This window comes from Musca autumnalis, unplaced genomic scaffold (assembly GCF_047663935.1).
Source record: "Musca autumnalis isolate F117 unplaced genomic scaffold, ASM4766393v1 scaffold_5, whole genome shotgun sequence".
Lineage (NCBI taxonomy): Eukaryota > Metazoa > Arthropoda > Insecta > Diptera > Muscidae > Musca > Musca autumnalis.
The window spans coordinates 134,991,460-135,003,855 of record NW_027412088.1 but is presented as its reverse complement, the minus strand read 5'-3'; the positions used below and the strand labels follow the sequence as shown (position 1 = coordinate 135,003,855).

The 12,396-nt window shown below is 33.1% G+C and overlaps 1 protein-coding gene across 2 annotated transcripts in view; it reads left to right on the top strand.

Moving 5' to 3' along the window:
- The first annotated feature begins 4,534 nt into the window (after positions 1–4,534).
- Positions 4,535–12,396, top strand: part of ttv (exostosin glycosyltransferase 1 ttv) — a 415,109-nt gene continuing 407,247 nt past the window's right edge. Inside the window, exons 1-2 of one of the 2 annotated variants that reach the window (XM_073955531.1) lie at positions 4,535–4,579; positions 6,472–8,275. In XM_073955531.1, coding sequence (XP_073811632.1) covers positions 7,371–8,275 — 905 coding nt within the window. In that variant the 5' untranslated portion in view covers positions 4,535–4,579; positions 6,472–7,370. Of the gene's footprint in view, positions 4,736–6,471; positions 8,276–12,396 lie in introns of both variants that reach the window. The other variant, XM_073955530.1, reaches the window with a different exon arrangement.

Here is a 12,396-nt window from a genome sequence, read left to right as displayed (position 1 = left end):
ACAATGGAAGCAAACACGTTGTATTTTATTAAAAATAAAACAAAAAAGTATTTTTCCACTTTACAAATTTGTTCTCCATAAAACAATACAATTAGACTATGTTATTTCCACAATAAAATTGTTTTTAATGTTCACAAACATAAATCAACAAAAAACTAAAAACGGCTGATTGATTGTTTTCAGGAAGAAGAAGAGCTTGCAAGTGCTTGCTAGAAGAAATTTGTCCAGCAAGAATTTGCAAGCTCTCAGTGAAAGAACTGTCAAAATGTCTCTCTCGAATCGCTCTCTTTTGCTGGTTTTTTGTGTTAACAGACGACTTCCAGCAACAATTGGTACAAATTGTTACAAATTTTAGGGTAACCAGACACAGCTAATATTTGCAGCAATTCACTGGGTCAACACAATGTTATAACCCATTTAGATATGACTTCATTAGCCGGATTTAGCACATTATCAGATTTTATTTGCTAAATCCAGCCAAAATCTACCAGATTTGCCATACAAAAATAAATCCTCCTATTGAGTGGATTTGTTTTAAATCTGGCATAAATCCTCGTATACAACTCTGTTTTTTGCAACATGTTGCTAGAAAATACAAAAAGTTGCAAGCTGGCACAAGAAACAAGGTAGATGCATCGGTGAATTGCTATACTAAAAATAATTTAAAATGTAAAAACTTGTAAACAAGTCGGAAAAATTAAATTTGTTTTGATGTACAAATTTGATTTTAATCATCCAAGACTAATATTTATGATGTCTAAACGATAAAATAATTCGTTTATTTATTTTAGATGGGCAAACTGCGATAATATAATTCTTTATTTGCGCTTTAGTTAGCATTAGTAGCATAATGTGCTAACATTTTCAGTATTAAACAATAAATTTGTAATTTGACGTATGTTTTTTGAGGCGAATTCAATTTACAACAAATTCTTTTGACGTTTCAAATTCGATCAGATGGGCTGATGCATCTACCTTGGTAATTGTGCTATGAACAAAAATCAGCTGACTGCCATTTAAATCCTCCAAAATGTATATCTAAATGCAATGAGATTTGTACTGAATTTATTAAATCCAGTCGAGGATTTACGGCTAGTCTAAATGAGCTATTAGCTCTATAAGAACCTTTTTAGAACCGGTTGTCAACACAAAAATCTCCACGGATGTTTACGAAGAGAAAGTTATCATTCGTAAATTGGAGATGGTATTAAATTTGCTTTCCGTTCCAACAAGTAATTCATATGTAGAAAGAGACTTTTCTATTTTGAACCATATTTAGAAATAAAATGCAGTACGAGTTACCAGAATAAATTCTCATGTTTCTAACAAGTCCATTTGTTGTAGAAATTTTGACCCACCTAAAGAAATGTTACAACTCTTTCATTATAAAAATTTATATAAATCCAATGAGACTGATGATTCTGAATCACTTGAAAGTGAAGTTTTTAATTTCGTTAATTTAATTCATATATAAGTATATAGAATCTCAGCAAAAAATTTTGGAAATTGTGGAATTGGAGTTATGATTTCACAACGTCTTTCGATGTAATCCAACAGAGTTATGAAAAATGCACTCCGTTCGATACATTTTATAAGCAGTTGCTGAAGAGATTCCTACAGAAAAAACAGTTGGTTGATCCCTACATATTTCTTCAAAAGATAAACAAGAGTGTATACATTTCGAAGAATTTGTTATAAAATAAAGAAATAACAACTTAAGTTGCGAACATTTTTGCGGTCATTCGAGAGATGGAAATTTTTAATGGAGTCCATGTAGAAAGCTGAACTAGTGATGGGAAGGCAAAATAAAACAACTTTAGGATGATCCCATCAACAAATTTTGCAAGTTGTGCATGTGGAGTTATGATTTCACAACATCCTTCGATGCAGTCCACCCGGAGTTATGAAAAATGCACTCCGTTGGATACAATTTAAAAGCAGTTGCATTAGAGATCAAAAAAAAAAAAAAAAAACAATTGGTTGATCCCTACTCGCCGCTGGAGAAATCATTTATTCTAAAATTAAGAGAGAGTGTATACATTTCTAAGAATTTGTTATAAAATAAAGAAATAAAAACTTAAGTTGCGAACATTTTTGCGGTAATTCACGAGATGAAAATTTTTAATGGAGTGAAGTACAGATGGAGTCCATGTCGAAAGCTGAACTAGGGAAGGCAACATAAAAAACGTTTAAGATGATGAAGCAAAATCAAGTGCGCTTGGATTAATTGGAGAACGGAGAAAGTAAACTCAAATGTAATTGAATTTAATGGAAACTTCTTTTAATTTGTGGTTATATAATAAAGTTCTTTGTATTATTGTTTTACACAAATAATAAATGCATTTTAATTATTCTGGGATATTTCGCAATGGCTTGCATTTTAATTGCATCTTTAGACTGATTAAAAATGCAGTCCGAAGAGTGTCTTTAAATTCAATCCAAAACACTACACCAAAAGCTGTGATTTGGATCGAAAATGGAGTGCATCCTAGCTGTGTGCTGTGGAAGCAAAATGGAGTGCATCCTAGCTGCGCGCTCTCTTGTAAAATTCATAAGTGAATTCATAGGAAAAGATGTACTCCAAAGGCAAATGTACCGTACACTTGTAGTAATTCAACTGCATCCGCGGATGCAAACTTTTTGCTGGGATACTTTACAAGTTTAATGATATGAATTTCAATAGTGAAATAAAACTACTTTTGATTTTTTTTTCGTAATTATTTGTTGAAAAAATACTGGCAACGCTTATTAGGTCTGTCTGGTTACCCTAAAATTTGTACCAATTGTTGCTTGAAGTCGTCAGTTAACACCAAAAGTCAGCAAAAGAGAGTGAATAGAGAGAGACATTTTGACAGTTCTTTTACTGAGAGTTTGCAAATTCTTGTTGGACAAATTTCTTTTTGCAAGAACTTGTAACTTTTCTTCTTCTTGAAAACAATCAATCATATGTTTTATATATTTCGATAATTTATGTTTTTTCTAATTGAAAACAATTTTATTGAGGAAAAAAGCAAGTCAAATGTTTTGTTTTGTGGAGAACCAAGTTGCAAAATAAAAAAAATATATTTTTTCGGTCATTTTATTTTTTATTTTTAATAAAATACAACATATATGTTTCCTTTGGTTCCTTTATTGGCGGACAAATTGTTCTGTTTTGGCAAGTCAGCTGATTGCTTGCTGGCTTTTACAGGCAAGGTGTCTGTTTAATTTTTAAAATTTTCTTGCCAATGGGAATAAAAATTCCTTACTCTCTCTCTCTAGACCTATTGTTTTGGCAGAATAAAGGTAAAAACGGGGTTCGTGAATTTGAATTATCTGGTAATTTGGCAGATTAATGGTAAAAAGCGCGGTTCGTGAATTGAATTAAAAATAGGTTAGTGAATTTGCTACTGTTACAGAACCTGCAATAATCTACACATTTTTATTAAAAAAATATTATTAAATTAAAAAATATTATTAAATTATTAAATATCATTTTTATTAAAAAAAAATAGTAAAAATGTGTAGATTCTTTCAGTTCGTTGCAGTTCCGGAACAGACCATTACATAAATAGCTATGTTCCTTTACGTTCAAGAATCTTCAAGTTTTACAACTTTTTACTCGAAAAGCGTTCCATTACTTCAGACACCATACAATTCATATGGGAGCAGTTTACAACTTTTGCTACTTTTGCCGGTTTTACCATTTTCAGAAGTAAAGGAACAGACCAAATGTAAACCTAGCATAATATGATTTAAAAATAAAATGTTGAAATTGACATTAGAGTTGTATAGTTCATGAACGAACTAGTTCAATTGAACGATTCATTGAATAGAGCGTATGAACTACATCAGTCGATATAGTTCATTATAGTTCACTGAACTATAATCAGTCGGCGAACGATTCACAATCTAGTTCAACATGTTCACATATGCATAAAGTTACGCCGTCGTCAGTGTTAAGTGATGCCTTCGTAATGTGATGAGTTTGTTTACGTTTTTTTGGATCAAGGTACAATGAATAGCTGTTCGAAAGTGAAGATTTTTTCAAAAACACAACAAATTCCCATATTGAATGTGCCTTGTTCTGGATAGAAAAAAAAAGAAACACACACGCATAAAGCTTTTTGGCATTGACAGTTTCTACACACACACAACATAAGATCTTTGCTATTGTTTGTTTCTATTTGGTGTATTTATGCGTTTGATTGAACGATTATCCGAATGATTGAACTGGATAGTGAACTATGAACTAGATTACTGAACTAGTTCAGTTAAAAGAACTGAACTATTGAACTAGATCTTTCAAATGAACTAGATTGTACAACTCTAATTGACATACGGCCATCTATATGGTAATTTATAGTACTACATGTATCTACTAGATGGCACTATTTGACGAAAAAATTAAATATATATTTCTCACATTGCGCATGTTCAGTTTAAATGTCAAATTTTAATTAGTAACGTAAACAAAAACAAAATCTGACGGAAGGAATACAACACATATTTACGGTTCTTTTTAGGCTGATGGTATAACAAATTCAACGAGCTCAGTTTCCTATGAGACTTTGTAAAGAACGTATTCTATCGGACGTCGGTACGGACGGAGTTCGTTAGTTTTTTTTATTGTGAAAAATATTTGATTATGAATTAGTCGATGTTAAAGATAATTATTATATTGCAAAATGGAGTTGTAGTTCATAATTTTTGAAAATCGATATTTTACAAAACAAAAAAATTAAATACCGGAAATGTATGCTGAAATTCATATATTGTCCGCCTATTCACTAACAACATATAATACAACAGAGAGAATGACAAAATAAACTGGAGAATATAGAGAGAGGCCCAAAGGGAAGAAAGAGAACATATTAAAACAAACAAGCATTTATATTTAAAATTGATGCAGACTATAATACGTTGTTTATATTTTTAATATTTTAAACATATTTTAAATATGCGCCATTTTAAGTGGAGGAAATAGAGTTAGATAAGAAATATTTTCCGTTATATTTTCTATAAAAATATACATTAAATAAATAAATTGTAAAATGTTTCTCTGTAAAGTTGTAAAATTTATTTTTATTCAAAATTTGGTAATTGTTTACTTGCCGACAGAAATTATTAAGCATTCGGAAAGTGTTGAATTAAAAGTTCATTTAAAAGTTAGCAAAACTGTTGGTAGGACATAACGACTACTCTCTTTGGGTCACAAACTTGTTGGGCACGATTTAAAATTGAATTTGTTATTAAAAAGTGGTTTACACAAAATAAAGAGTCCTTCACGTTTTATTTCTAAATTGTAGAATAGACAAGGTTCTAAAACAGGCCAAATATCATAACAAATGTTAGTGAAAATTCCGTGCAAAGTTAAGCATTTAATAATAGTTTAGAAACCTTGTTTGTAAGCGTTTAAGTCCTTGTTAAACTGTTGTTTACTAGTGTCAACATTTTGTTCCTTTACGTGCAAGAATCTTCAAGTTTTACCACATTTACTCGAAAAGTGTTCATTTACTTGATGTAAGCATACAATTTAAATGATAGCAGGATACAGCATTATGTGTGTTCGTTTACTGAAAGTTTGTACAAATTGTTACTGGCTGTTGTTCGTTTACTACAGTACAATGCAAAAGAGCTTAGTCGTTTGCAAGTTACTGGACTTGAACAAAATATTCAGTAAACGAACACACCTATTTGCTACTTTTGCCACTTTTACCATTTTTAAAAGTAAAGGAACAGACCATATGTTGTCAATTCCATAGAACATCTGTCAAATAAAGTACGTAAATTCCTAAGACACATGTTTTAAATGCATGTGTAAATGCGTTTAAAGCCAATAATTTTACAATACGCATAAGAATAGTTCCTACCATAGACAAATGAATTGTACAGACAAAGAAATGCTCTCACCAATGTTGTTAACATTGAGTTTGTCACAGAACAACTCAATTAAAAATGCCCGTAAACACGATTTTATAATCATTTTCTTCTAACTAAAACTGTATGGGGTTATTTTTTTAAAAATAATTTGTCTATGGTTCCTACTATTTCAAATTTATTTTTAATTTGAATTTGCCCGCAGTTTAACAAGAAAAAATACTTGAAAACACTCCTCCGATTTAGTAAAATATTTGGTGTTGCTGGCCTCTAAACTGTGCATTTTAAGAAAAAAACATTTATTTTAACTTTTAAAAATGACAAGTCTGCCAATAAAATAAAGTCTTCTGAAAGAGTGGCATTTAGCAGTCACCAAATTTATCTGGCATCACTGTGTCAACGTTGACACCGCCTGTTAACATTCTAACGTGGATTGTGATTCTTATTGGAAAAAGAAGAAGACATTGCTGTCATATGAACTACTATTCTCTCACTCCCCATATTATTCTCTCTCACTCATTATGTTTCTCTGTTTTATTCGTTTAATAAATTCGGTCGTTGCATGTAAAAAAATCTGTGTTGTGCGTGAGAAAAATATTCAATTTTCAATAGGAAAATAATTAAAGAAAATATTAACGAATACAAATAAAAGTGCGGTACATCGATGTCAATGGAATGCAATTTTCAAATTTGTGAAAATAGTCGAAATAGTGCAGTGAAATGAAACGGGAAAGAATTTTGGCTAACGCCCCCAAAAAGTAAGTGTATGGATGTGTTGTGCCGCCCGCGCGCTTCCGAAACAATGGACGGACGGGACACGAATGAATGCATGGAAAGGGAGTAGTGTTACGCTCGCTTTACACACAGAAGTGTAATAGTACCAAGAATAAACAACCAACAAGAATAAAATCTTCACCAAATAGAAAGAGATAAAAACTTAGAATCATAGGAAAGGAGAGGCTGGTGCTGGTCAGCAAGAGGAGCCAGTGTTATGCTTTCCTCGGAAATAATTGTAATAAACCAAATACAAAATAAAGCAAAAAATGTGCTCTACTTGGAATAGATACAAACGACAACAATGTGTGTTAGTTTACAACAATTCACCTCCTTTTGCTTTTGTTGAGCTGGGAGTTTATAGAATTTGCGGATGTCAACAGTAAATCTCATCGGGCAGCGAGATGCAAGCATTATCATTTTCGAGAGGCAATTTCTGTGAAATCGTGAAGCTAAAAGAAACAAAAACAAATGAATGACCCCACAAAGAAGCACAAAGAAGGGCAATAATAAAAGTGAAAATAGTTGTTAAAACCCCAATCCTTGTAGAAAGTGAGTGAACCACAACTACTAACCTTTAGTCGTCCCACCTTAGCAGTAAACGAATAGCATCCTTCCCGCGAACGTTCTCTTTTCCGCTATTTTAGTTGAATTCCTTGCACAAGCCCTTTCGCCACGCTTTGTCTATTGTATTGGAACCATAATTCAGTGAATTTGCCCTGAGCAAATAGTAAAAAATGCAAGCCAAGAAACGATATATTTTGGTTTTTGTGTCGTGCGCGTTCCTCGCTTATTGTTATTTTGGTGGTTACCGGCTGAAAACAGCAACGCATCGACGTCGTAACTCCGGCCTACCATCATCGTCATCATCAATCGCGGATAGTGACAGTGAAACATTAGATCAATTGCCAAGTTTTGTGACTAGTGATGTGGGTCGAGACTATTTGCACTCCATTAAAGCAGATGTAGCAGAGCTGGTGCACAAGTCTCGAAACTCAGGGCTGAGTGCTTCCAAACCAGCAGCACCGGCAGCAGCTATCGATCAACAGTTGGTCAATTCCAATAGTCAAGGCAGCTCAGCAACGTCTTCCACTACAATGCGAACCTGTCGCATGGAAACCTGTTTCGACTTTAGCAAATGCTATAATGAATTTCTCATCTATGTCTATCCACCCGAACCTTTGAATTCTTTGGGTGCAGCACCACCGATATCACCCAACTATCAGAAAATCATAACCGCCATACAAGAGTCGCGTTATTATACGCCAGATCCCCAGAAGGCGTGTCTCTTCGTTTTGGGTATTGATACCCTGGATCGCGATTCGTTATCAGAGGATTACGTGCGTAATGTACCATCTCGTTTGGCCCGTCTACCTCACTGGAACAATGGTCGTAATCATGTCATCTTTAATCTGTATTCGGGAACATGGCCTGACTATGTTGAACATTCGCTGGGCTTCGATACGGGTGAAGCGATTCTGGCCAAGGCCAGTATGAGCATTCAACATGTGCGTCATGGCTTCGATATAAGCATTCCATTGTTTCACAAACAATTCCCGTTGCGTGCGGGTTCAACGGGTCTGGCTCCATCGATGCATTTTCCATCAAACAAAAAATATCTGTTGGCATTTAAAGGGAAGCGGTAAGTAGAAAATTAATAGATATATATTTAAAAATGTGGTTACTGAAATGTATCTAAGGTTCCAATCGCAAAGCAAAATCAATAGTAAATTATTGTCGCTTTATTTGAATGAATGAATATCTGCTTAGTAGACCAAATTTAATTTCTAAACTTATGAGTAAGCGTTATTGGTATAGCTGACATAAAAAGTAACTAACATTTAGGAAATTGCATTCACTGGTCATGTGCCTTGTTTACTTAGCTTGTGATAACGGAAGACTTGAGTTACAAAAACAACAGTTGATTTAAAATATAAGCTCTGTTCCTTTACTTGCACGAATCTTCAAGTTTTACCATTGTACTCGAAAACCGTTCCCTTACTTCAAGAAGTGTACGATTTTGTCAGTTTTACCATTTTAAAAAGTAAAAGAACAGAATTTGATGCAATTTCATTCATTTTGCCAAAAGTGTGATTTGAATAAACGTAACAATAACAAATTTTTAAATATACGTTACCTAATTTTGTGCGGGCAACGAAAAGTCTTCGTCTTAGGTAGGGTAAGTGCACCAGTAGTCGGCACTTTAAGGATTCTCGTGTCTTTAGCCTTATGTAATTCCGGGTCTAAATGTCCAATCAAACTGAATTTAAGTTGTTATGATTCGTTATTGTGTGTAGTTTTAGATGATATAAACAATTTTTTTGATTATTTCTGTTCAACATGCAAAAAATACAATTTTAGTGAAATACTGCTTTTTCACCAGTATATTTTGTTGTCCCTAAAGTCGGCATCAGCAAAAATTGCACAATTATAAATATTTTTTAAAAATTTCTTTTTCTGAAGTGTTCTTTTAACTGTTCTCTACCTATATAACAAAAATGTTATGGAAAATTTCTTCATTTTAAAATAATTACAGAGCTTATAAGGTTAACATCTCCACAATTTTTTTCTTAAGAAACATGAATTTTCGGTTGTGGTGAAAAACCCTCACTGACAAAAACTTAAATTTCGATATAATAATTGGTCCTAGCTCAATGAAATTTTATATAAAGTTAGCTGACAATATTGTTGAAGAATTGTTAAGATTATTTTCCTATTTTGGTTTCTTAATTTTTAGTTAATTGAGTTCAAATACAAAAGGTGCCGACTACTGGTACATGCCGACATTAGGTGCACTTACCCTATTATATGGGTATTAATGTAGCCATTATCAATGTATTTTAAATAAAAGTTTTAGAGTTAATGGGTTAGAAAGCTTATTTTTTAAAGAATTTTTAGCAAAACAGAATTTAGCGTAGCCAATGTTAGATTTGAAGAAGATCTCTACACACAGGAATTAGATTCACTTGGAAGGACAATTTTTCAAGTTAGATAGAAATTTTCAAAGTTTTGGTCTAGGCTATCACATCTAAAATGCCAGACGAAGATAATAATAGATAAAGTAAATACAATATAAAATAGGTCTGTTACATAATGTGTGTTCGTTTACTTACAATTTGTACAAATTGTTACTGGATGTTGTTCGTTTACTCTACAGTAAATGCAAAAGACCTTAGTCGATTACAAGAAGTTGCTGGAACAGACCTATAATTGGACAACTACCCAACTATGTATGTATCTAGCATTCTGTCAAATCAGCTACCAACGGATATTCATTCCCCCATCGCTTCTCTTTTCAAATAACAAATGCATAATAATCGTTGTTTTTTACGCCCGTAATAGCATTCCATTTTGCGCCATATAAACCCTCTGTCCTAGGCGTTCGATACAATCAACCATCCAATGCTAATTTCTGACATCATAACTCCATTTAACCTAGTAATTAGAGTTGGGCAATCTAGTTCTTGGAGCGGATCGATCTTTCTATTTCCTTTTACCAAAAGGAACTAGTTACTTAATACAGTTCCATAGTTCCAAATAGTTCCGAGAGCGATATAGTTCAATGAATCTTTCTCTTTCATCGTTCTATCTGTTTCCTTCGTTTTAAATAGTTCCATGAATCTTTCTCTTTCATCGTACTTTCTGTTTCCTTCGCTCCCAATAGTTTCGAGAGCGATATATTTTCATGAATTTTTCTGAATTTCCGCTATTTTAAAAAACTTGTGTGTGAGAACAATTTTTTACAGTTTTCTCTTTTACGAGTTTTACTATTAAAAAGTGTCGTTCCCGCAGCTTATATGAACTAAAGGAGCTATATAAAAGCAAGAGCTGGATTTAGTTCCAATAGTTCTTTATTCGGAATAGTTCCTTGGAACTGGTTCGTTCCGGAACTACACAACTCTACTAGTAATGTTAAATGTGGGATTTCCAACATCTTGAATGGAAGTAATCCTTCGTTGAATATCAAGACATGGATTTATTCCCCAAATTTGTCAGATCTTGCTTTTCATTTCTCAGGTGAAATTCGGAATGTCGGAAAGTGTATGTTGTATGTCCACAGCTCATAACCTAAAGATGCTTGGGGTAGTTATCGACAATTCTTCATACGTTGCAACCGGAATGTAAAATACTTGACAAAGTCACAAACAACAACCTGTTCTTCGAATTTGATAGCTTTAATAGACATAGCTGTTTACTAGCCATTTTAGTTGTTGGCCGTTGGGTGCTTAGTAATATCAATACCGAAGACTACCTGTTGTAAAAATTCCAAAAGATTCTAACATGTCCCATAAACTGCATATTTGTGAAAATTTTTAAATTTTGGTTGGAACGGACCCATATTCGAACCAAGTTTAGGGCAATGTCAATCACTCCTTTCGATTGATCAGTGTGAAATTCTTTTAGAGATTTTAGACAACAATGTCAGGCAGCATAGATCACGAAAAACATTGTATCGCTGAAAACAGCACCACATGAAATACTTTCCTTAAAAATTTGCAAACGATCTTTGAACAGCCCTTAAACTGCAATAAAGCAAAAATGTTGAACTTTTGTGAGTGAAGTACCGTGAGATGTTTTTCAATATAGAGCTTCTTGGAACTTGTTGTACGTTTGGATGACATTTTACGATGTGCAAAATTTCCGACAAAGTGTTTATCCAATTCCTAAGTTTTCATTCTCATCAGTCATTTGAGTTGAGGTCGGTAGGATTCTTAAAGCTTTTGGGACATTATCTCAGGAAGTATGAACTTGCCGCCAAAAAAAAAAAAAATGTGCCGTCATGAAAAAAAATGAAAAAAATGAATACCCATTGTTGTTGTAAAAAACAAAAATGCATTTGAAAGAAGAAAAGTTCGAGGACAGCGAAGCCGCTCCACATCCGATATGTCTGAGGAGACTTTACCAAAGTCGAAACATGTCATGTCACATAAGCTCTGTTCCAAAACTAAAAAGTTTTTAAAATTTTTACCACTTTTACACATTTTGCGTTCCCGTACACAAAATTTATATGAAAATCGTTTACGACTTTTACCACTTTATAAAGTACGGGAACAGGCCAATAGTGGTGGGTGTGTGGGTTCGAATCGTCGTCGGCTTTCCTTTTTGACTTGCATTATTGATTGATCATCAAGCTCGATTACAACGAAAAATTAATACTAATAATGATCTTCGCCTAAAAAGGCAAAAAAAGTTTAAACTAAAATATCCTTATCTATTCAGATATAAATGGCGAACATACGATAACGCCCGGGAAATTTGTTTTTGAATAAAAATAGTTTTTATTTTGACGCTGTTAATTTGGAAATAATCCAAATTTTACACACTTAATACCTTTGACAATGTGGGATGAGCCATCCCGAGGATAAAGTTATTGCCATAGGATTTTTGACAGCTTCCTTCTGCAAAAAAATCTTAAAGCAGCACACACTTTAAAGAGTGGCTGTATTGCTGTTGATCTGTGGGTTTTTTTAAAGTCATTTTTAATGCATCTACTATATAAATAACAGCGTCTTTTGGAAGCTTTAAACCTAAAAAATTAACAATTATTTTGATGATTGTTGGAAACATACTCACAATACTGATGGCAATTCTAAAGGATTCGATTTATCTCTTAAGTGTCGCATGATAGATGCTACGTTAACTATATTTTCTTCGCTATCATCAAAAATAGTTCCACTAAGCTTATCATTTTAGAAAACTATAACTTTTGTGTACAACTTGCTCTGATATTTTTTTCTGATTTATTCAAATCAAAACAAAAAA